The 27,492-nt window shown below is 36.1% G+C and overlaps 1 protein-coding gene across 3 annotated transcripts in view; it reads left to right on the top strand.

The window, feature by feature from the left end:
- The window catches only part of faf1 (Fas (TNFRSF6) associated factor 1), a 134,446-nt gene that overhangs the window by 90,858 nt on the left and 16,096 nt on the right, over positions 1-27,492 (top strand). For 2 of the 3 annotated variants that reach the window (XM_021478230.3, NM_212973.2), the window contains 5 exon segments: positions 2,082-2,218; positions 3,146-3,234; positions 17,661-17,741; positions 18,337-18,414; positions 21,237-21,452. In XM_021478230.3, coding sequence (XP_021333905.1) covers positions 2,082-2,218; positions 3,146-3,234; positions 17,661-17,741; positions 18,337-18,414; positions 21,237-21,452 — 601 coding nt within the window. 3 annotated transcript variants of the gene reach the window in all.

Raw genomic sequence — 27,492 nt, 5'->3', positions numbered from 1 at the left:
TGATAATAGGGTGAAATTTGATTTGGAAAAAAAATTCTTCAATTTTTCTTTTCCTCCCTCCCACGCTGGCCATGGCCCCTTCACTCGAGTGTGTTCCATCCATCCTCTATTTTACTTTCCGGATTATTAAAGCCCATGTTATTAAAAGAAGAGAGAAGCTAATCTATATTTGCATTCGCTCTATAGCAATTCATTAATATTATGACATTTACTGCGAGCTCTCTGAATCTGGCTGCTACCCTTTTCCTTCAGCGAAACGTTAATTTAAAGTTCTGTCTTTGTAATGGAATAAGAAATCCTCTTTGCCCTATCAAATTCGGCGCGGCAAGAGCAGAATACTAATTCAGACCAGGGGAGTTGTTTGGAGAAGGACCATCCTCGGAGCGGAGGGCAGAATTGCTTTTAAAGTCTGTTAATATGATGAGCTGTGTACTCTTATTAAGCTCAGTGATTGTTCAGGGAAGTTTCACTGCCTGTCTGTCCACTGTCCACTCAAATAACTCAGTCTCTCTCTCTCTCTCTCTCTCTCTCTCTCTCTCTCTCTCTCTCTCTCTCTCTCTCTCTCTCTCTCTCTCTCTCTCTCTCTCTACATCTATCCATTCATTTATCCATCTATCCATTCATTTATCCATCTATCCATTCATTCATCCATTCATCCATCAATCTCTTTTTTTCTATCTGAAGTGAAGTGATGTGTTAGAGAAGCTTTAGTGTGGAAATTAGGCATTGGATGATAACCGGTTTGAAGGTTTACCACAGTTTGGAAAAGTCAAGATTTTAAAACCTCCAAAATTTTCTATTATACTATTCCTACTGTATATGTAAGTTTTTTTATGTGTGTTTTTAGGACTATTTTTTTAAATACTTTATTGTTTTTTAAACATTCAAACACAAAGACTTTACAAATTTGGTCCAACAAACATTCAACCAACAATAGACAAAAAAGCATAAGATATACAAACAATACATACAGATGTGAAATAATAATAGATAAATACAATAATAAGAAGAATAAAATACAAAATAAAAGTAAATAATAGGAATAAAATAAATGCAAAAAATAAAACAAAATACCTTTAGTTTTAATCAAAATTTTGTCTAATCCTCTCCAATTTAAATATTTCCTGCAGAGTTTATGTCTTTAAAATAATTCATAAAAGGTTGCCATATTTGATAGAATTTGCCTGTTTTCTTTTTTAGGGAGAATCTTGATTTTTTTTTTTCTAGTTCCAAATGTTAACTACATCCCTTATTAGATTTATATATGTTGGAGCCGCTTTCTGTTTCCAGTTAAATAATATTAACCTTCATGCTAGTAGAATGACAAATGGATTGACATTGTGTACTGTATTGAACTGTTTTAGCTCCAAATCAGTAATACCTAGAAGTGCAATAAGGTGATCTAGATCTATCAGCTTTTGACATGTTCTTGAGAATGTTAAAAAAATATTTTCCCAGTAAGATGATCATTTTGGGCTGCTCCAAAACATATGAGTCAGTGATGCCAGTTTTTTTCACTACTTTTATGATTTTATTTAGTTTTTTTAGGGCAACACTATCCATCAGGCTAATCACTATTCAAGAAACATCTAAACAACATGCACCAACATCCAAGCATGCAATAGACATGAACAGTGCAGTGGCTTACTTTATTTTATATCCAATGAAACAAAAAATACTCAAAGACACCTTTTAAATAAAGAAAGCTGTGTTTTTGAAACTTATGTGAATAGCAGAAGTCAATGATTTTTTTTTATAAATAATTATTTTAATTATTTAGCCCGACATGTTTACTGTTCCAAAATATTTTAAATGTTTTCTTAAAATCAAATATATTGTGTTCAATGGAGGAAAAAATATTGTTTTTAAAAGAAGAATATGACATTTTAAAAGAACAAATTTTAGAGCAGCAGTAACAATTATATAGTGGGCCATGCTTAGTGAAGCTTAGTGCTTAGCATGCTGAGTTTTGTCCATTTATTTGCTTCTGTGAATTGTTTTTTGTTAAATTGTTTCGTAAAGTGATATGTTTTGAGAAATAGTACATATTAAAAAGTCTTTCTCTGTCTTTCTCTTTTTAGACTACTCACGATGTGTACAAGGCACTTTGGCAGCGTTGTTGCACAGACCATTCGGACATACAAGACTGACCAGTTCCCATTACTTTTAATAGTCATGGGCAAACGGACATCAAATGAAGTTTTAAATGTCATTCAAGGTAAATTCAATATGTTAATGAACTACAGATAAAATATACTTAATCGAGTTAAATTTGAACAGCTTTATAGATTTCAATTAGGCTCTTAGCCGTGTAATCTATGAAAGAACAAATTGATCAAAGTTTATAACTTAAAACTGTTTATAACTAAATTGTTGTTGTATTTTGTGATTCACAAGTGTATTCTGTTTATTTACTGTTGTGAAGTGCATTATGGGACCTTGATCTCTGCTCTGTTGACTTTTGATGTTGAAAATTTAACTCTACAGTTTAACAAAGTGACTTTTAGTTTTAATTTTTAGTTGTTTAAAGTAATATAATGTGTAAGGAATTATATGTAGAAAAATAAGTCTGTGAAATAACAGAACATGTACTGTCAGCTAATTACAAGGCTTTTGTACTATAGTAAACAACGTTAACCCAGACAATATATACCTTTAAACTATTAAAAATGTAAAAAAAAAAAAAAAAAAAAAGTCACATTTCCTAACTTTTCATGGTTAAAATTTTTTGGTAGAAAGTTTACAGTCCCATAACGCAATTAAAACTGGGAAAATAATTAAAAACACTAACAAAATGCAGAAAACTGCTCATTTGCATATATATTTACAGTTTAGGTTCAGTAGTTCCATGTCTATGGTGAAAAATAGGTTCCTTTCATTGCCTTTAAAGTGACAATACTGAATATAAACATTGGAGGCTGAGAAAAATGCTTATTTTAGAAGAACATTTTTGACAACACTATTACATCTATTTGCATCTGAGCTCTTCGAATGTATTTTTAGCATTACTTGGTGTTATTAATTCATAGTCTGACACTGTATATCTCGTATTATGATTTAGTTGTGAATGATGCTGTGAAAATAGTGCAACGTAATAAGTGAACTAAAATCTGATTTTTGTATATTTTTTGATTGTATGATTAAGGCAACACAACAGTGGACGAGCTTATGATGAGACTTATGGGAGCCATGGAGATATTCACTGCACAGCAACAAGAAGACATCAAAGATGAGGTAAGAGAACTCCAAATAGACATACAGGCTAAATTCAAACAAAGCCAGAGCTTTCCCTATCCAATCTTTTTATCTTTAAAAAAAAAAATATCTGCATTTAATCGAAACCACTGAAGCCAACTAAAAATGATGTATTTTTCATGTCACACCAATATGTAGCACTGCAATTCTCCCACAAAGATACACAAAAAGCTTTTGTAGCAGACATAAAACATTGTGTCTAAAACAATCTGTTATGAACACGTTATGTAGTCCACGATTATTGTTTTCGAGACGTGAGCTGGTGACATCATAATGTAACAAAATATACACATTGGCTGTTCACATGAAACTCCAAGGGTGTCGTTTTTAGATTTATCCACTCTAAAAACCCAGCTTGAAAAAAGTAGTAGTTTTACTCTCCCAAATGTACGATACAAAATATTCCATACAAAGTTTTTGCATATACAGTTAAACACATATTCACTGGGACAAGGCCTGTGCACAACATATTATAATAAAATGACTGAATCTCATGGCTTCTTTTTATATTAAAAAAAATCTTCAGAATCCCATTATCAAATCTTTTCTAGGCAGCGTTTTAAGGTCTCGTTGACAATATTTCTTAAACTATTCATTAATACTATCTCCTAGTTTACATTCATTAATTTAGCAGATGCTTTCATTCAAAGTGAGTTAAATGAAAATTGGGTCCCACTTTATATTAAGTGGCCTTAATAAACTAATAGTTTGTTACAATGTACTTATTGTGTAAATACATGTATTTACTGTGTACTTATTCTTGATTAAATACATGTATGTAATTACATCTGTAATTAACTTTTGTTATTACATTTGTAAATACACTGTTGACCATCCCTTACACCTTAACCCACCCTTAAACCTACCCATGCCACCAAACCTGTCCATAACCCAACCTCTATCCCAACTCAAAAGCACCACAAGTGTTCTCAAATACATTATAAACACAGTAAGTACATTGTATTTATTTTTTTGATGTAAGTACATAGTAGTTAAGGACAATTAATATAAAGTGGGACCGAAAATTGCAATCTATGTGTGTTGTAACAAGTCTATGTTAGTTGTAAGAAGGTGTCTGGTCCATATAGAGAGAAAGAGTTTTTTCTTACAGGTGATTTGTCAAGCCAAACTTGTTAACTTGCATGAAGCACTCAGAAATGCACATTTTTTTCTCAGAATTTTGAAGTGTTTATAAGAATTTGTCTAGTGCATATGCACTACCTGGCAAAAATCTTGTTGTTGATCCCAGTTGTAAGTGCAAAAAATAAGAACTTGACTTCTATTTGATCATTTGGAAAAGTTGCAGAAGGTAGATTTTTCAGATGAATCATCTGTTGAACTGCATCACAATCATCACAAATACTGCAAAAACCTTATTGGAACCTGCATGGAGCCAAGATTCTCACAAAAATCTGTCAAGTTTGTTAAAGGAAAAATTATAGTTTGGGGTTACATTTATTATGGGGGCGTGCGACAGATCTGCAGAGTGAATGGCAACATCAACAGCCTGAGGTATCAAGACATTTGTGCTGCCCATTACATTACAAACTACAGGAGATGGCAAATTCTTTGGCAAGACAGCACTCCTTCTCATACTTCAGCCTCCACATCAAAGTTTCTGCAGGCAAAGAAGGTCAAGGTGCTCCAGGATTGGCCAGCCCAGTCACCAGACATGAACATTATTGAACATGTCTGGGGTAAGATGGAGGAGAAGCCATTAAAAATGAGTCCAAAGAATCTTGATTAACTCTGGGAGTCCTGCAAGAACGCTTTCTTTGCCATTCCAGATGACTTTATTTATAACTTAGTCATTGCAGAGATGTAAGAATGCAGTTGTCCATGCTCATGGAAGTCATACACAATATTCATTCTTTTTCCACGTTAGCATGACTTTATATTCTATACGGTACATTACTTCTTTTAAGTAACAAAACCTTTGTATAAGCACAGGGGGACTTTACTGTCCTAATTAAAAACCAAGGTATGATCTTATTTTATTTTGGTAAAATAAGTGTAATCTAGAGGCCTTTGCCTTTCATATAAGCCACTTCTGATACCAAATGATCAACTAGAAGTCAAGTTATTATTTGTTGTTCCTAAAACTTGGATAGGCGACAATACTTTTGTCACGTAGCTTAGAGAGGTAAAGGTTGTTTTCTTACAGGCAGTTTGTCAAGCCCATTAACCTGCGTGAAGCACACTCAGAAATATAAAATGTTTTCTCAGAAATATGGAGTGTTTAAAGATATATATTTATAAAAAGTCTCTGGTGTGTTGATCAATGTAGTCAATCTTGTGATCTATTTTGACAAATACTACTACTAATGAAAATCTGATAATATCACATATCTTGTAATGCACTATGGCAGTCACTGATGAGCACAGAGAGGTGGCTTTTTATTAGGCTGATTCAAAGTCATATATAGAGTCACAAAAAGGGGCATGTTGGGACAAATGACCACTCATTGTCTGACTCATACGAATCGCCCCTCACACAGGGTTAAGAATAGACACTCCGCCCGTGTCTGTGTTTGTCTGGGATTCAGACAAACTGTGGAAGCGAAAGCACAATTCGGCTGTGTAACGTAAGCTTGCGGTGGCCTGCACTTATGAAGTCGACACAAAGCTGGCAGGATGTGAATTCAACGTGTCATGTCTGCATGTGGCTTGCGATTGTTTAAATCAATGCTAGTCTGCAAACAAAGAGATAAAACAAAAATATGTTCTCTTTTTTTAAAAGGGATAGCTCACCAAAAAATAAAAATGTACTCACTATTTACTCAAACTCAAGTGGTTTTAAACGTTTATGAGTTTATTTCTTCTGTTGAACACAAAGGAAGATGTTTAAAGAAAGCTAAAAACCTGTAACCATTGACTTCCATAGTAGGAAAAACAAATATTATGGCAGTCAATGCTTACAGGTTTCCAGGATTCTTCAAAATGTCTTCCTTTGTGTTTAAAAGAAGAATGTAACTCAGACAGGTTTGGAAAAAGTGAACAAATAATGACATAATTTTTATTTTTAGATTAACTTTCCCTCTAAATGAATTGGCAAGACATTGAGGAGGTTATTTTTAATATTGGAGCGACTTCCAAGGCAACATTACCTTTCTGCCTAATTAAAAACACTGTTAATGTTTTTTTTTGACATGCCACATTCTCATGACAGGTCTGTCCACGCTTGCTATGAGTTCTGCTAATTAGTTGTCTGTCCTCACCTGTGTGTGTTAATGATTTTTTTCTGTGGTGGGAAATATTCAGACAGCAAACACAGGTTACTGTCCCCCTGAGGCGCATTCACTCAATGATTTGATAAGTTGTGACATTTCTTGCCTCGTCCCAGCATTCTCTGTTCTGTTCGCACCCCTGCGTGACATGCTTTAAATGATTATCAGTCACAAAAAGCAACAGAAAATATTTATGCTATGTCATAACTGCGATTAATTCTTGCCATTGTCTCAGTGTGAGAACGGCTACCGGCTAAACTCAATGTGTTTAGCTCCTAGCTCGAGTGGGTTGTTTTTCTGGCTCGGGAATAATTTCCGTTAAAAACGTTATTTTCGATTTTGTATCTGTTCCATTAGATCCATTAGGCGGTGCAATTTCTGCTTCCTTCGTTCAGAGCGCTTGAATAATTTTGACACATTGATGGATTTCTGCTGGAAGCTGCTTGACGGTTTGCTCCTCATGGCAATTAATGGCTGTAATCTGTTTGGCTGTGAAGGAAATGCGATGTGAATGGACACAAATAGGCAGCCGATGTTATGCCAGAGGAAATGCAGAGGAGATATTTTGCACTTTCTGTAGTTCACACATTTGGCTTTTAGCTGTGAGGGGAGGCGACAGGGTTTTTCATTCATTTGTTGTTCACTGAAAAATTGTTCTTTAGTTTTACACATTTCATTTTACTCTCAAAGTTTTTATGATTAATTAGATTTTACATTAAATTAGATTTCAAACTACTCAACTGCTTTTTGGTCTAGCTTTGGTCTAGCAAGAGTCCTTTACTGTAGGTGCATTTGACAACATGTTTTGTGAGTCACAGTTAATTTACAAACTGATTTATTGGACTTTTTATTTTAATGTGTTTGAGTAAAACAGGTTTTATATGTAAACTATCATTGATAACGTTTACATAGACACCAATAATTCAATTTTAATACAATTAAGACAGTACTCTGATTAAGAGTCGACCATGTAAACAGCGAGTTTTGAGTAATTTAATCAGATTAAGTTCATAATCGAACTAAACAGAAATGGAATTAAGACATGTGGAGTATGCCGATTTTAGTCACAGTATTAAAGTGCGGTACAGACACGCAAACACCTTAAACAAACTGTTATCGTTGTGTAGGACTTTTCGCCGCATTTTGCGACAGGATATTCCATACACGGCTGTTCGACACTATTCTTTGCACCTAACGAGTCAGTGAAGAACCCCAGACACACACGGTGAAATGTGGAAGTTTTTTTTCTTCCATTCGGCATGTGGTTCCATTACATCACTCATCCAGCAGTTCATTGTCACATCCAATATCTCATTTGTCATGGGGGGCATGCATGAAATGTTCCTGAATGAAAGTGAAAGTACCAAACTGCAGATAAAGTCGACAAATTAAAAATGAAACACCCAAAATTACATGAAACTCCGGAGGAAATGTGGATAGCGTGGTGAGGCAAAGACGTTAATTAAATTATGTGCTATGACATGTAAAACAGGATCACAAAAGAAACATTCAAATAGCAACTCATGTAAACACTTTTATCTTATTATTAAAAATGTCATTGACAGTTTTTTTTAAAGATTTTATTTTAATAAAGAACAGGTCTTTTCATTTTAATTGCACAATTTTTGTTTTTTTTCCATGATGACAATACATAATATCTTACTATTTATTTAGCAAGATACTAGTATTCAACTTAAATTGCAATTTAAAGCCTTAATTATGTTAATTATGTTAATTAGGCAAGTCATTGGACAAAAAAAGTTTGTTTTGTAGCTTATTTAAAAGAATTCTGGGTGGCACGGTTGCTGGGTTAGCACTGTCACCTCATGGCTAGAAAGTTGCCCTGGCTGAGCCAGTTGACATTTCTGTGTGGAGTTTGCATGTTCTCCCTGTGTTGTTGTGAGTTTCCTCCAGGTGCTCCAGTTTCCCCCACATAGTACAAAGACATGCGCTATAGGTGAATTAGATGAACTAATTTGGCCATAGTGTATGAGTGGTGTGTGAATGCGAGAGTGTATGGGTGTTTCCCAGTACTGAGTTGCAGCTGAAAGGGCATCCGCTGCTTAAAACATATGCCAGAATAGTTGGTGGTTCATTCCATTGTGGCGACCCCTGATAAATAAGGCACTAAATCGAAGGAGAATGAATGAATGAATAAATGCAATTTTTTAATTTGAAAAGAAATGGGGCGACGCAGTGGCGCAGTAGGTAGTGCTTGCGCCTCACAGCAAGAAGGTTGCTTGGTCGCTGGTTCAAACCTCGGCTCAGTTGGCGTTTCTGTTTGGAGTTTGCATGTTCTCCCTGCGTTCGCATGGGTTTCCTCCAGGTGATCTGTTTTCCCCACAGTCAAAAGACATGCGGTACAGGTGAATTGGGTATAGGCTAAATTGTCCGTAGTGTATGAGTGTGTGTGTGTGTGTGAATGTGTGTGTATGTGTGTGGATGTTTCCCAGAGATGGGTTGTGGCTGGCAGGGCATCCGTTGCGTAAAAACGTGCTGGATAAGTTGGCGGTTCATTCCGCTTTGGCGACCCTGGAATAATAAGGGAACTAAGCCTACAAGAAAATGAATGAATGAATGAATGAAATGAAATAAAACTTTTTTTTTAATTAAAAAATCCAATTGTACATATCCGACCTTTATAAAATAAAAGTCTGTTTATTCTTTTCTATTAATCATTCATTCATTTTCATTCACTTGTTTAACACACCTGATCTAAATAACCAGCTCGTTAAAAGAGAGCATCAAGAAGGAAGATGTTCAGATCAACATGTTCCCTAATGGTGTTCATTATTCTCTACCTCTTGCACATGGGAAATTGACTGAAGTCAAAGTTTACTTCACTTTAAAAAAAATTTATATTTGCACAACACTATTTGTAGTGTCATAAGATGAAACTTACTATAAAAGTTTTTCCTTTTTTCTTTATTTTTTTAAACATAGCAGAACAAAACTCTATGAGAGTAATCAACCAAACAAATCTCATACATCAGTCAGACTTTAAAGAAAGAAATGAAATAATACAAAAAATAAAAACTTTGCACATTCAGCACAATTCTTTAGGAGTCTTCTCCACAAAATGAAGAAAAGGTTGCCAAGTAATAAAGAATCTCTTGTATGACTCTTTTATAAAACATCTATGTTTTTATTTTCTTTCTTTTTTTAATAAAGTTTTTATTGATTTCCTCTTAATATAACATACAGTATTATTGTATTACCATACAAAAATATCAATTCTCCACAGTTTAGAAAATTAAGAAATTTGGAAAAAAAAAGGAAAACAGAACCAAATGCATAAAGATAATACTATATAGCATGACAGGGTGGACACGATCATAGTTTAAGTGAAAGAACTTCCTCATGATCGCCATTCATTTTGGCTAACATTTTTTTCATATGACACATTCTCAATCATGAATTCCATCCATAATTTAAATGTAGGGCTTTGAATGTATAACTACATTAGATTTTTTTCCAGTTCCATTGATCCAAATTGGCCATTAGCAAACATCCTTAGTGTTTAGCCCCCTATAAGTATAAGATCGTATTCATAAGGGTCTTAAAAGGGTCTTAAAAAGTCTTAAAATTGAGTTGATGAAACCAGCAAAATATACTTTAAAGGGCACCTATGGTAAAAAATCTACTTTTCAAGTTGTTTGGACAGACATATGTGTGGGTATAGTGTATAGACCATCATATTAGGGTAATATAAACTCACTCAGTTTTTTTTTTTTTTTTTTTTTTTTTTTTTTTTTTTTTTTTTTTTCAATTTAACAACATAAAAATGGTGGACCAACTGGAGTGGTTTATAGATCGACCACAACTTGACGTAGGAGTGTGGTCCCCCCGCCCACCAATACTGATTGACAGGCACGCGTCACCATATCCTCAGTTTGTTGTTTCACGTCCGCCATTTTCAGCGTGTGAGTCAAAGCGATATCACTAAAGGAACACCCTTGCTCTATTTTTAGATGCTCATGCTCATTAGGCTCAACACAAGATCAACATTCATCACATGATCGCTCTAATCAGAATTATTGTTTGTAACTTAGTTTGTAGGTAGGTGTACTTTTGTGTACTTTTTATTGCGTCTACCTTTAACTTCAGCCGTTTGTATTTCTTGCGGTCACAGAAGCTCCCTGTGATCTTAACTAGGTGCTGCTCGAAAGTGCGAGCGAGTTGCCTCATGCGAGAGTCTCTCCACTGGAAATAAAATAACGAACTTGCCTGCAGGTCGCACACCAGAAGCGCTGCTCGGTGACGCGCAGCATCACGCCATGAATTTTAAAATTCTAAACATAGGTTTCTATCAGCGTACACACACCGGTGCTTCAAGTCAGCGGCTGTCCGCGGCACCCAGTCACGATTCAGGACACTTCATAATTCTGCCGCACCACAGAGCGCCATCTGAATAGTTTCATTTTAAATGACATGCGAATGTGCTTGTCTGACGTGCCGTGTCGCGGCTCTAAGAGGGTCATTTGGTGCCTCAGTCAAAGTTAAATCAGTGTGTGTGGTTATTAGTCCCGGTGTACAAGCTCAGAACTGTAAACTAGCACACAGTTGGCTGTAAAACTATACAAAGACAAAAATGATTTTGTACTCTCTGCTTGGTCTGTGTCTGAGTCGTACATGTATGGCTGAATGCTGGTCCTCTCACTTATGTTGTTTCTCTCTGTCTGCCTGTCTGTTGCCAAACACAGAGCAGGGGAGCTCTTGGCTCTGCCCTCTTGTTACGTTGGGGGGGAATTTAAAACTAATTTTTATGTGAAGCAACACACCCCTAAAACAGTAAGCTGTGTACACGCCCCCAAAATAACACTTTTTAAAACATTATAATAAAAAAAAAATCTGAATTGTGATTTGAACTGAACCTAAACTGGCACACTCAGAAGAACCATAATATTAATATTACATCTTAATAAAGGGGTAAACTAGTGCCCTTTAATTGAGTTCGTTAAACAAAGTGTTACTCATTCTTCTGCTAGTGACCATGGTGCATTTCAAATCATGCTTGCTGTTCTGGAAATCTCTTGTTAACCTTTTGTTTGTTTACAAATGAGTGAGCCACCTTGGAAATGACCGGGAGTGTTTGAAAGCATTTGTTGTTGTGCCACCACTAACAGCCTGCCATTTGAGGTAGTTTAGGTTTGCCCTTTAAAGTCCTTAGCTGAAATGTCCCTGTGTGTGTGAGTGTCATCACTACCCTGTATAGTCAGGTGACTCATAGTGACCTGTATGTGTGTGTCTGTCTGCCTGGACAGACGTACACCTTATACATACACTGTCTGAATCTGTAGACAAACCCAGACAGCACACACTCATCCACCAAGATCACACCAGCATTCCTGTGTGTGTAAGTGACATGACCTGGAGTTGTGCAGTCAGGGGTAAAATGGTTATCCGCTTGCTCCGTCAGCTTCTTTACAGGTCTCAGCACTGACTCACTGTATGTGGAGTGGAACTGAAAGAAACAAACATGAGAGTGTTTGCATGTTTCATTAGTAGACTTTTTTTTTTGACCAAGTAGATATATCCAATTGTAGTTTTATAATTAAATTGGTCTACTTAATCATTAGAAAAAAATCATTTAAAAAATCTAACCATTGTTATTCAATGTAAAAATAACTATAGAATTAACTATATAAGTCACTACACCCACAACTCAATAGTTTTTTCTTTTTTTGGTCAATTATTATTATTGTTTTTTTCTGTCTTGGTTTTGTTTTGGAGTTCATTTTGATTTGAGTTTGGCTTTGTGTTGTTACTTTAGTTTAGTTTTTTTTATATAAAGGACCGAGCAGCGGTTGTAAGAAGGCCCTATTGGAATTGCTCAGTTTATTTTTCTTGTTCTCTAGAATGAATCGCATTTTTGAAGGTCTAAACAGACTTGAAAACTCACAAAACTGTGCACACACATAAGAAGTAGTGATGGCTGAAGCAAAACTGACGTTTCGACACAGTGTCGAGATCCTGAAGCAACAGAGTTTCAAAGCACTACAGGAAGCATGATCCGAAACACCCAGGTCACATGACTTAGATCATTCAAAACACACAGGTCAAGTAACTAAAGTGTTTCGAAACACCTGGTTACATGACTAAAGTGATTCAAAGCATCCATAATTCAGAAGCATTTCGAGATCTGGCGAATCTGCATTTCACTGAAAGGGTCAGAATATAACTCTGTCTCATATATCCTTGTGGACCCTGCGTGTGCACATTGTTACTGTGCTGCAAATGGCTTTTGGATTTGAATCTAGACTTGTACAAATACTCTGAAATGATGTTTTTATGTATTTTAATAATGTTACTGTTTTATGGTGTAGTCTAGATAGGATACAGCTGCGGAAACGTCATCAATATAGCATCATTTTTGTAACACTGTATAACAATAATTAATAATTTGACAATACTCTTATAGTTGGGTTTCGGGTTGGGGTAGATTTTAATAAAATACAATAAATAAGAAGATTAATGAATAATATAAATAGTTATCGTTAAATTCCAGCTGCAACCGTATCTGGTCCAGCAACAACTTTGTTCTATGACCAAAACAAGGCATATTTATTCACAAAGTGTTCATTCGGATGTCAGATCAGTGTTAAAACAAAACACGGGACAAGAACAGAGCATATAATGTTCTATAAAACAGAACATAGATGTTCAAACCTAATAGCTGCATCAGCCTGGTTCAAGCCCATTATCTCTGTATGCTAGTCAGGAACTCTTACTGCTCCACTAAATCTCTTGAAACTTCAACTCTACAACGTGGGGTTTAATACCTTAATTTGTTTAACTGTTATTTTGCTGAAACTGTTCCACAGCAATACAAAAAAAAAATACGACTTGGTGGGTAGAGTGAGTTTTTGAAACGTTTTGAAGCTTCGACACATTTGCCCAACACTAATCACGCTTTGCCCACCACTAATCAGAAATGGTAAAAATTTATGCTTGTTAAAAGTTTCGGAAGTGGGTGTGGCAAAATGGCTCGACATCGCCACCTATGTACTTTTGAAAAAGTGGCCCCCAAGCACACATACGGAAATTGGCACACACATTAAACATGCCCGTACCAACAAAAAAGTTGCAGCAAAATCTGAAGTCTGATTGTTATAACTTAGATGTGCATTGTCTGTTCTACCTCAAAATACACATGTTTGGTAACAGTCCTGACCTGAACTTGTTTACATGCAAATATCCAGTTACGGTCATAGCACCACCTGCTGGCAACAGGAAATATCATGTATTACATTATTACAAACACTTCCCAGAAATATTATCTGATCAAAACCAAATGCTATTAGCGAATCCAAAGGCCTTTGTTATGTTAAATTACGAAGATCTAGAGTTTTCTTTGAAGAGCATGTCTGTGGCGGACTAACAAAATTTAGCCTTTCGCAATAGGGAGGAAGTACTTCTCATCCACACAATGTTCGATCTGCCTGAAAATTCTCTCTTGAAGCCATCTCTATGCTAATATTGAATCACTGTCATAGCGCCACCTGCTGACAGAAGGAATTTTGGCATAAATCAGTTATTTTCTCAGTTGTTTTTTTTTTTTTATATATACCAGACCGGGCCACGGTGAGCTTGGGTGTGAGGTCCCTTTCATCGCTGCTTGCAGCTTTAATTTTACTTGGTTTTCTTTTTTGGTTTGTTGACTTTTGTATGATTTAGTTTGGCTCTCTGTTTAGCTTTGTTTTTAGTTTTTATTTTATTTTTGTGTTTTATTGTTGTTATTGTTATTGTTGTTGTTTTGTTTAATTTAGTTGTTTTATAATTTGAAGATTTGTTTTTTATTTAAATTTAAAAAATAAATGCCAGATTTCTTGAGCAGAAAATTCTTTTATAATAAGGCAGAGTAACACATACTGTAAAAAATGTAATGACCTAAAGTCTTGACAACAAAATTTTTTATGTTGCTGTAACATTTTAGTAAGTTAATCGGGTTCTTTAAGTTATACACAGTTGAACTTAATATCGTAGTTTGATTGATGTAAGTTGAGATCACTAGAAAAGGTCATTGGTTCAACAAAATACACTTAAAGGCTGATTTATACTTCTGTGTCAAACACCGGCGTATGCTACGGCGCTGACGCATAGCCCTTCGCCGTGGCCATCGCAGTCACTGACGTGCACCTCTCAAAAAATGTAACTACACGTCGCAACGACGCGTAGCGTAAGCTCTTTGATTTGTCGGCTTAGTTGCACTGATGAGTCTGGGCGGGACCGAGAGCCGCGCGAATGGCGCGACGCCGCGCGAGCGATTGTTTACAAGTGTGGAGTACCGTGAAGGAGCTCCGGATGGAAAGTTTTGTTTTGTGTTTACCTCATAGTTAAAGTTGTTGCACGTCCACCGGTTCCTGCCTCAAAATGAGCGAGTTTGAGCCACTTGTACATCCCGGAAGTGTTCAGGAAAAGCAAAAAAGTAGCGAAGAAACTCGACACAGAGAAACATTTACACCTCACTGCCAACTAGCGTTTCGGAAGTGTTAATGCAGACCAACAGAGACAGCGCGCAGAAGTATAAATGCACAACCACGCGCGTTGCCTGCGCCGTGGGTTACGCCGGTCACCTGACGCAGAAGTATAAATCAGGCTTAAGGCAGCAAGATTTTTTTTACAGTGCATGAGAAGCTAGGAGAGATAGGTAAGTCATGGGAACTTTTAAATTTAATTTATGACATATCTTGTAATCACAACACACTTATCCTAGAAAAATCCGCAAAGCACGGCCTCTCATGACTAACTGCTCCATTATAACAGTGGCTTTTGAAAGTCCTTTTAAAATGTTTTTCCTTTTTTTTCAAGCAACAGAATAGGCAGTTGTTCAAAAGCACAATGTGTTCGGAGAAGTCAGTGTATATTTGTTCTTACAAACAGCGCTGTGATAAAAGATCCAGTGGTTTGTAATCCTGTTCACCTGAATTGTTTCAATGTTCTGACCAACAGACACACACACACACACACACACACACACACACACACACATCATCCCACAAACTCTTCCTATACCACAACATGGTTTCCACAATCACTCTTTTTTTTTTTTTTTTTTACTTCTCGTCTGAATACAATTTAAGGATGTATCTCTGCTTTGATCAGCATCTGTGCTCCATCTCTCCTTTCTTTCCTCTATCCTTGCTTTTCTTCTCCTCTGCTCTATGTAGTCACAACTCTTTCACATTTCCACACAAAGTCCAGTCAGGAGAAAAGACCCTTAGTCTTTAAAGGGGCCACAGACAATCGCACGAGCCTGACTGCACAAAAGCAACAGTAGTTATTCACAGTCGTCAGTCTCAGCAGGTAGACCTGCAGCTGGGTCTTAACAAACAGGATACACACACACACACACACACACACACACACACACACACACACACACACACACACATACACACTCACAAGAATAAAAGAGCCAGTCCATTGTATGTAGAGGAACTCCACACATTCAATTCTATAAGATACTCTTTCAGTCGTCCCTAGTTAGTGTGTCTGACAAAACAATAGGATTCAGTATGTGGCCATTACTGCTGACAATGACAAGGAACCATCTCATACGTCAAACATCCAGTGGGGTTGTTTGTCTGGATGGACATGGTTTTGTTTGTTATCTGGTATTCAGATGTTAATAATACAAATATTTCCCAAATGATTTTTACTAGAGCAAAAACATTTTCACAGTATGTCTGATAATATATTTTTTTCTTCTGGAGAAAGTCTTATTTGTTTTATTTTGGCTAGAATAAAAGCAGTTTTTAATTTTTTTTTAACATTTTAAGGTCAAAATTATTAGCCTCTTTAAGCTACTTTTTTTTCTTGGGATTTATTTACTTTACTACACTAAAAAGTGATTAGTTACTTAAAGCGAGTAAACCAATTGCCTTAAAAGCAACAATTTACCTTTACAAAAACTATGCAAGTAAACCCATTTTAACTTTGTAACTTAAGTTGGCTTCATTTTTATAATTATGCTAATTGTGCTCACTCTTTTAAAATCAACTAATCCTTTTTACAGTGTCAGACTGTCTTTGCACGTCTGTTTTCAAATAATTACTGTAATTATTACAATATTACATATTTGGTGCTTCATTAGGTCTATAAAATCTATAATTATAGCCTGTATGGAATTTAGAAGATACACTGGCGTCTGTAAGAGCAGATTTATTTTACTGTATATCATTTTGTTAGATACAGAAAAGCTGGAAAAAACTAATATAATAAAGGTGTATTTTAGTAAAGTCATTAGTTTTATATATTTTTTTTAAATTAGTACAATTTGCATAATTATAAAAAAGAAGTCCTCTTTCAAATTACATTGGGTTTACTTACAGTTGCAATCAGAATCATTAACCCCCCCTGAATTATTCGCCCCCTGTTTATTTTTTCCTCAATTACTGTTTAACGCAGAGAAGATTTTTTCAACACATTTCTAATTATGATAGTTTTAATAACTCATTTCTAATAGCTGATTTATTTTATCTTTGTCATGATGACAGTAAATAATATTTGACTAGATATTTTTCAGGACACTTCTATACAGCATAAAGTGACATTTAAAGGCTTAATGAGGTCAATTAGGTTAACTAGGCAGGTTAGAGTAATTTGTCAAGTTATTGTATAACGATTGTTTGTTCTGCAGACTATTGAAAAAAATAGCTTAAAGGTGCTAATAATTATGACCTTAAATGTTTATAAAATAAATAAAATTGAATTTAATTAAATTGTTAAAAAATAAAAACTGCTTTTATTCTAGCAGAAATAAAATAAATAAGACTTTCTCCAGAAGAAAAAAATATTATCAGCCATACTGTGCATCATTTTGGAAACATTTAAAAAAGAAAAAAACTCAAAGGGTGTTTAATAATTTTGATTGCAACTGTACATTATTTTGTAAAGTCTACTTGTTGCTTTTAAGACTTTAAGTTACTAATCACTTTTTGGAGTGTATTCATTTAATTTGATTATTATTAGCTTTGTCTTGAATGTATCTACATACATTCATGTTCATTTGATTTTGTTTTAGATATTTAATCTTCAATATATTGTCTCAGATTTTGGATATAATCATGTAAAAAATATGAATATTGTTATTCTTTTTTTCACCAGAAATTAAAAATGTTTAAGACCCAAAACAAGCTGAAGATTAGTTTTTTAACCATGTCTTCTTTTTTTAAGGATGAACGTGAAGCCAGAGAAATGGTCAAGAGAGAACAGGATGAAGCTTATCGTGTGTCTCTAGAAGCTGATCGTAAAAAGGTTTGTAAATGTTGAATTTAATGTTATTAATAATGATAATAACTATTTATTAATTTTCCTTTGGCTTAGTCCCTTTATTCATCAAGGGTTGCCACAGCGGAATGTACTGCCAACTTATCCAGCATATGTTTTACACAGCAGATGCCCTTCCAGCTGCAACCCAGTACTGGGAAACATCCATACACACTCATTCACACACATACACTACGGCCTGTTTAGTTTATTCAATTCACCTATACCCGCATGTCTTTGGACTGTGGGGGAAACCAGAGCACCCAGAAGAAACTCACTCAAACACGGGGAGTACATGCAAATGACCCAGCCGGGATTTGAACCACTGAGCCACCGTGCCGCACTAATAATAATTATATATATATAATTATTTCACATTTTTGTTATTTAGGCTTCAAGCATGACATCTTGGACAACCAGTTTTTGCTTATCCAAATTAATTGATTCAGTTAGTCATTTTTATTTAGGATCCATAATTAAATGTGTATGAAGTATGCATAATTGTTGTATACATTTGTTTGGTGAGATGATGTTGCCAGTTAATTTGATTGATAAATTATTTTCGATGTTACTATTTATACAGAGAGAAGCGCAAGAGCGAGAAGAGGCGGAGCAAGTACGTCAGGAGCGAATCAGGAAGGAGCAGGAGGAGGAACGAGAGGTAAAGTTTTCACCGGTTTAGTGACTGTTTCAATAACATGGTTTATACGAGAAGCTCAAAAGTTGGTGCCAAGAAAATCTAAAAATGACCCTAAAGAATTCACCTTTAAAAGCGGCATGATACAGGATGTGTAATCATGATCCTTCTTTGCAAAATTCACAGAAATCTACTAGTTTCCTTGTTATTTTCTAGGTAGCGCCCATTGAAGATTTGTTTGTTGGCAGTATTTCACTGATTATACGTTCATTGTGTTCTATCTATTACCTAATGTCCTAGTTAAATTGTTCAAAAGACCTTTTATTGCTTTCCAAAACTGCTTAAATATTTATATCAAAGTTTTTTCTCATCCACTGAAGCAGAAAGAACTAACACAAGAATGACCTTACATTTAAACCTGCTGATTTTTCTCATATACATTTAATGCATTACTGGTTATTCTCAACGTACTGTAAAGCATTCTAATGAGATTTCATGCCTCATAAGCTGACAAATAGCAGTGACAGTCATGAAGCTTCATGCCCTGTCGTAAGCGTTCTCATCAAACACACAGTTGACATTGTTACACAAATCACACACATATTTGCGATCCGCCCGTGTACCCCTGCAGTGTTTGCGCTATTGCCTCGTGTGTGAGCTGTACAAAACGACAGGTGCACGTCAAAAAGCATTGACACACTCACAAAGACTCCATCAAAAAGTGTCACGGAAAGCCAAATCTCACCTGTAGATGTAGGCGTGAGCAAATATACCCGTTCCCTATCAGCTGATCAGCAGAATACAATACCACTGTATTAACATTCAAATAGATTACAGGTGGTGTGCTCTGCTTTTTTTCATCATGAAGTGTACTTGTTCGTTTAGTGTGCTTAGAAGTTTTTATTTAGATATTTGCTCACCAAAAACACACACACACACACACACACACACACACACACACACACACACACATACCACCGTTTGTTTATTCAGCAGAAAATACTAACCGGACCAGCTCAGCTGAAACTGCTATACGAGATAATTTGTCACTTTTAGGCTATACTAAAGCATGTAATTAGTTCAATCTCCTATTGCCATGCTACCATTCATGTCAAGACGTGGTGTGTAGGCTACAGTAAAGACCTACATGCATATGATACCTTACAATAGCTCGCTTTAGCTTGCTGCAGACAAAGCTTTTAATATGAGACATATTGTGGAGAGGTAAACACAAAGACGACCTGGAGCGAAATAATTGTGTCAGATCTGTTTTCAGTCCTGTGTGTGTGTGTGTGTGTGTGTGTGGGAGAGAACTGTTAACTCAGCAGCAGCCTAGTGTTTTAATGAGAGCAGGGTTTAAAGTTGTTCACCTGCTGTCTGTAATGAACCCAAAGGGAGAACACGCTTGGTACACACACACACACACACACACACACACACACACACAAACGTTTATACTGATAAAATCACCCGCACTAAACTCCTGTTATTTATGCAGTCTCTCCTCCCATGCTGGTCTGTAAAACGTCACGCTTTTGCTCGTGAATCTCCAAGCTGTGAAAAGGGTGACATCTCGCCGATTCCTGCGCCTTAGAGGTCACCTGTAAAGCTTCACGACATCTCAACCATGTTTGGATCCACACACAATCATAATTAACCTCCTGCTCTTAAAGGAAAAGATTAGATTCAGAGTTTGCGCACTTTTTTTTTCTGCAGCTGCTCCTGTTTTTCCGTGAATCTTTATGGATGTACCATTTCTTCTTATGCGACCTTGTGTGTGTGTGTGTGTGTGTGTGTGTGTGTGTGTAAACAAGGTGGTAAGATCTTGTCCACCTGGAGTCTATCCAAGCACGCGTGCACTGTCACACACACCCAAACCACAGCACCTCGGTGGCTCTGTGGTGACAATGGGCCCACTGGAGGGAAACAATCAGCAGAAGTGTATAGAGCAGTAGAGAAGGGAAATGCTCAGTGATTTGGACTCTTTTGTGACCCAGACAGCGTATGAAAGGCCGAGGGGGAGTGGTGATGTCATTATTCTCGACCGTCAGGTGCTACACACATGCACACACTCTCTGTTTGTTTAGCGCAGTGAAAAGGATGCTCCTTAGTGCCCTTTGTGCACCGGGACCAGGAAACACACATACACGTATGTGCACACACACATTCACCCTACGCAGGGCTGGGGAGAGACGCCGTTCGGCCCCCAGAGGGCTTTTTACACGCGGCCCCTACCTAAGGGAGCGGGGCCGGCACGCGCTCGCACAAGCCACCTGCTGCTAATGAGCTACTGTTGTACACTTTGATGAAATATAATTGCATTATGGTGTGTAAATAAAGCCTGCGTGTTTTGTCACAGCATATGCTGCCCAGTGTCACAACAGGAACAACAAGCTGGAGTTGAAAAGCCCAGAGGAGCGTCAGGTCGTGCTCCTTGTCACTGGAGACGCCGCTATTCCCTCACCTCTCACTTTCGCTCTTGGTCGCTTTAAACGTGTATGCGACTTCTCGCTGCTTCCCCTCCCCGTCCCTCGCTTTTCACTTGCTTATTTATTTTTTTAACAGTGTGATATTTCTATGACGTGCAAAATGGAAAGATTTGTGTGTTGCTTGTTTGTGGCACGATCAAGCTGGGATGGAGAACTAAATTTAGGAGCTTTAATGCACAACTTGCATGTGTGTTTTTTTTTATCCATGCTGATTATTTTTTATATTTGCTAAAATGATCATGTTGTCATTTTGATATTATGAATCACCAAATCTAAAGTACAACTGTTATAAAGTGTGATTAGATTACCTTGGTGCATCATTTTGTCTAATGTTGCATTTTGTCATCCCCTGTGCAGGCTATCCGTCTCTCATTGGAGCAGGCCCTTCCACCAGAGCCCAAAGAGGAGGGTGGAGAGCCAATCAGCAAACTGCGCATCCGGACGCCAAGCGGTGAGTTTTTGGAAAGACGGTTCCTGGGCACCTGTAAACTCCAAGTCTTATTCGACTTCGTCGCCTCCAAGGGCTACCCATCCGACGAGTTTAAACTGCTCACCACCTTCCCACGCAGAAATGTAAGTTTATACATGCACTCAAAGTTTTACTGTGTATACTGAAAGCTCTTAAATATACCTTATCCCTGAAAATACAACTCACAGTCATTTCTTAATAAATACATGATTATGATTGATTAATAATAATGTATAAATTAATTAGTTAATTACATTACATAGTAATGATAAATTTATTTATTTATAAATATTAAAATCTAAAATATTTTTCTAAAATATAAAGTAATTTATAAATATAAAAAAACAATATAATCTTATATTTGTTTATCGTATTTACATATTTTTTCATTACTATTTCATATACCTTATATATGCTTAATACATTCATTCATTCATTTTCTTTTCGGCTTTGTCCCTTTATTAATCCGGGGGCCGCTACAGCGGAATGAACCGCCACAACAACTCAGATTCATTTCTTGATAAATAGTCGGTCATGATTGATAAATAATAATGTATATATTAATTAGTTAACATTAAGTGATAATTATATATGTGTTTATTTATAAATATTGAAATATGATATAATTATATTGTCTATTTATCTTTATATATTTTTATTACTCTTTTTATATACTTAAACATATATTCAGGGTGTACTCACACTATGTACAGTTGCCTTGAACCTTTTGTCTCCTCTGATGGCCCACACTCACATTGCATTCAAGCCTGAGCAACGTCATCGATGATGCACTGTTCAGTTTAAGAAGCGCTCTCACTCAGCACAGTGGGGATTTCTTTAGTTACATCCTTTCAGTCGTTTGTGATGCAGTGACACGCGGTCAAATATTTTGCAAAACAGATCAGCCATTTTTGATGCTCATAAACAATCATAAAGTCCTGGTGCTGAAGGATTTAGGAGGTTTGCTGAAGGTGCAGCTGTTGTGCAGTGAGGGGTTTGCGTCTTTAATAATCAACAACAGTTTGCATTCATTAAAAAGTAAGAATGATCAATAAAACCTTATGAAACAGTTCCGTAAAAGTCACATCTCGTCTTAAGCTTTTGGGCTCAGCTGCGCTTTCCGCGCTGACCCCAAGTGAACCGTGCTCTGGCACACCTCTTCCAACCGGGCCAGAGCCGGCCAACTAAATCACACCGGAGCTTGATACAATAACAAATAACAAATATAATATCATTTACATAAAATATAATATCATTTATAAATATTAATATATTATATAATGATACATAATCATATATATGTTTTTCACTACTCTTATATACTTACATATACTTAATACATAAAAGTATAAATTCACACACACACACACACACACACACACACACACACACACACACACACACACACACACACACACACACACACACACACACCACACACACACACACACACACACACACACACATATATGTAAAACTCAAATAAAGCTTATCTCTTTAAAAATGCATCTCAAAGTAGTTTTTTAATAAATACAAATAAAAATATAATTTCACAAATTCATTAACAACTATATGCCTAATTGTACTTTTTGCAAACTACATTAAATAATAATTATTGATTTATTTTTAAATATTATTAAAGTACAATATAATCATTTAATCTTTTTATGTTATTTATGTATTTTTCATTAGTCTTTTATTTTATACACATATGTAATAAAAAAACAGACTGCTGTCACATTTAGTTAAGTGAAGACTGAAGGTTAGCTTGTACACATCATAATATCAGTATCGGTTATGGCCATAACCCCTCTTTTAACAGCAATTATAAATACACAAGGGCTCACGCACACACACACATACACACACACACACACACACCCTGACACACCCGCCTCCTTGCTGTTCAATATATTTTCGGTGGGCATCTTTCCCCATGCTGGAACATGACTGATATTAATCTAGAGCCCCACTGATGGTGAATATCTTTTAATTCCTGTCCATCTGCGGTGCACTAATAACTGTGTGTGCATGTGTGTGCAAAGAGTGTGTGTGAGTGTTACAGCTCAGCAGGAAAAATAGAGTGTATAATTGGCTAGTTAATCCCAGCGTGTGGCAGAAGTTTGTTGCTCATCTTGGTGTGTGTGTGTGTGTGTGTGTGTGTGTGTGTACGTACTGTACAAGTCCACAGATAGTCACACACCTGCACATTAATTAAAAGCCATGCCTGGTTAATTAGTATTTCCTTTTCTCTTGTGCATTTCATATTTATTTATATATATTTTATTTTACATCTTTCCGCAAGTGCATGCATAATTTACAGAATATTAATTGCGGTCTTCACAAACAGAAAGGTGCACTGGCTACTTCGGATACAGTCAGCAGTTTTCTGTGTGTGTGTGTGTGTGCAGTAAAGTGCTGTGTTTGTGCACTGCAGCAGGTAGATAACAAGCGCTGCTCCTAACGACCTCACTAATTAACAGCATGGAAACAGAAATGGGCTTTCCATTAATCAAGAGATGTGTGCAGGCCTGCCCAGACAGCATGTCATCCAAACCCTTTGGGGACGAGCGCTAAGGCCCCGACAAACACACACTTAACACACACACACCGAAAATGCATTACTGCCCACATAAACACTCGTGGTCCGCCTTAAACACTGTATTTGAGTAGCCTCGCACCCAACAAACACCATTTCACACATCGCAATGCATTTATTCACAGTCTCTGTTTGTAAAGAGAATCGAGTTGCGTGTTTTTCATCGGCGGCGCCGGGTGAAATGTGTATCCAGCAAAAGCAGGAAAGCGAAAGCAGGAAAAACAGGCTGTGTTTGTGACTGTGACTACAGTGCTTGAGTTTAATCCTCTCTCTTTCTCTCTCTCTCTGCCTCTTCTAATTAAAATCATCTCTGCCACAGACTCGCTCTATCCCTCCCACAGGATTAGGCCATGAGCACTATTGCATTTGTAATTCTGCACAAATGTTTAAACTTCATCTCTCTCCTCTCCCCCCCTCCTCCTCTCCTCGCCGCATCCAAAACCAAGATAATTGCCAGCAATAAGAGAGTGATTAAACAGAGGAGTTTAGAAAGAGAGAGATGGAAAAGTGTCTGAAGGCTTTTGTTTCATTTGCGGCCTGCGAGGCTTGTGTTTGTCAGTTTGTTTGTTCTTTTCTTCCCTTTGATGGACGGATCCAATGCACCTGCACTCTTCTGAACGAGAGCGTGAGGAAGGATTAGAAAGCAGCCTCAGGATTCCCTTTCTATTCATAACACTCATTAATGTCGTGGCACAGTCACATTGCCACTCACATAGAGGACCAGTCATCTGACGAGCTGCTTTTTTTTTTTTTTTTCATCTGATTCACTATTCGTGAGGATATCTCTTGGACGTGTCAAATAAATGCATGTGCGAGTTGTGTGTTAAACAGTGTTTTTCAGCTGGTCGGTTGATAGACTTAGAAATTATGAAACAAAAGCATCCACATAGTTGCATATCAAGGTTATAATAGTTCTTGACTTTTGTTTTCAAATTCAGTTAGTTTTAATTAGTTTTAAGAGCTAGATTTGCTAGTTTCTATTAGTTTTTATATTTTGAAATAGCTAAGTTTTAGTGTTCATTTTGTTCTTTTTCTAAAAAAGGATATTTGTTAGGTGCAAGATTTAAAATCATCAGAATAAATATTGTGTAATATGTGGCGGATTTAGGCATGGGCAATATGGGTGATCGCCCAGGGCGGCGTCTTGCTGGAGGCGGCATAGGGAGATGGTGCAAACAAAGTGCCCCAGTAAAAGCTTTGAGATAAGATTTACTTTATGCAAGTGTATTCATTTAAAATGGTAATAAATAAAGATGTTAGAGGCCAAACTAAAGTTTATATCATATAATGATGATGTTACTTTGACTAAGCATGGCTATGAAGCAGAAAGGAGGAATAATGAGTCAGGGAGGTAACTAAGCCTTCATATTATTAATTATCGGCCATGAGTCGGGTCCAAGACAACAGATAATTCTATGAAACATATATTTTTTGTATTCTATAGAACTGTCATAAATAATATTCATGCAAAAAACTTTGAATATTACTCCAGTTCTGTCTTTACATTGTTTTTCAATTAGATTTAGGACTGATTTCTGTTAATTATTTAGAATAATAGTTGTAAATAATAATAATAATAATTCTAAACAAATTGTTATGTTTATTGAAAATGAAAAATATATATTTAAATGTATTTATAATAATAATTTTAAATGTACATATTTAAAATATATATTTAAATATGTAAAATATATGTATAAAGTCAACCACAAAGTGTCTTTATTTTTGGGGGGATGGAGAGGGGGTATGTTTGGGGTGGTTTAGCCCAGGTGCCATTTAAACTAGAACCGCCACTGTGTATAATGAAAACTCAACCAAAGACATTTCTTGAAACATGTATTCAGAGGACACACGAACACTACCATCTACCCATCCTCTAATTCAAATACAACAGCCCACAAGATGGCTGCCTTAAGGACAATATGTGAGCAAGGCCACTTCTGAGGTTAGATGCACAGTAATGATGGAAAGTTCGGATCTTTAACGCTAACTGGATGTTTTGTGACAATCCTCCCATGTTAAGACTCAACATACCAAAAATATGTTGTAAGCAATTATAATTTAAGTCATTACCATGATCTGAAAACTTTCTTACAATTATGGTTTGTAACCCAACTTAAGCGTGATTCACTTATTTAAATTCCATTACGGCTTTCTGAATTAGTTCAACCAGTTCACTTGTAAGATCCGGTTAAAAAGAATCGTTTGTGTTTGCAATCACTTATACAGAAATAAAACCCATTATTGGGCACCATTTGTTAAATGAATAATTTTAAGTCTCTGTTTAATGCTGTCACTGTGCTGCTGTCATGTCCAGCCGTTGTTTTTGTTGCGGAAGCAACAGGAGGACCAGCTTGATCCGGCCAATGGCATCAGGATCACAGACTTTGAGATGGCATACAACCGGGTCAAACACCGGGCAGCGCAAAGTAAACAGATTTACTTGTAAAAGATTTAAAGTATCTATTAAATACATTTACAAAAACAAAAACGAAGGATGCTTTTGCTATAATTTCAGTTATATATTCAGTTAGTTTTGTATGTACACGATACAGTTCAGTTAGTTCTAGTTTGGACTTGAAACAAGACAAAACAAAATAATTATTACATACATAGTGCATTGTGATTCACTCTTCAGAAAACCATCAAATAGACCTATTCAAACTATCTTGTGAAACTGTATTCAAATATTACATTATTTATTGCAGAAATATAATATATTGCAATTTCAGATTTTTCTAATTTCTAACACCTAACACTAGTATTCAGCTTAAAGTGTGATTTAAAGGCTTAAGTATGTTATTTAGGCAAGTTGGGATAATTAGACAAATCATTGTATAACGATGGTTTGTTCTGTAGACTATCGAAAAAAAATATTGCTTAAGGGAGCTAATAATATTGACCTTTTAAAATGGCTTGTAATGGTTGGACAGACAACGAATTAAAAGACAAAAACATAAAATCCTGGGTACAAACCAGTTTACTGGAAATCAGAAGATGCCTCTTCCCTTCAAGAATGAGCAGTAGAGCTTGCTAGAGTAGCCGCATTTGAAAAATATGTCTTAGAAGCAAATGGACAAGCTAAACCTATACTATAAAAATGGTCCAATTACTTACCTGTTTGCAAATGGAACAGCAATAAATGTGTAAGATATATGCTATATTTTATTTGTAATTTTCTCTTCATTATATAAAGATGGAGGTTTTAACTGTATTTAATGATAGCCAAGCCGGGACCTTAAAGTCGTAGTTAGGGATCAGTTTGGCTTGGGCTTGTTAATAATGATTATTTACAGACTTTGTACTCTGTATTCCATTCTAAATATGCCTGAGAACCAATAAAACTGTTGATCTCTAAAAAAAGTTTTTTTTCAATTAAAAACTGCTTTTATTCTTGCCAAAACAAAACAAATAATACTTTCTCAAGAAAAGAAATATATTATCGGAAATGCTGTGAAACATTCCTTGCTCAATTAAACATAATTTGGGAAATATTTAAAAAAGGAAGAGTAATATCACTGGAGGGCTAATAATATCAACCTCTA

The sequence above is a fragment of the Danio rerio genome, chromosome 8, assembly GCF_049306965.1.
Source record: "Danio rerio strain Tuebingen ecotype United States chromosome 8, GRCz12tu, whole genome shotgun sequence".
Taxonomy (NCBI): domain Eukaryota; kingdom Metazoa; phylum Chordata; class Actinopteri; order Cypriniformes; family Danionidae; genus Danio; species Danio rerio.
This window is presented reverse-complemented; position numbering and strand designations above follow the sequence as displayed.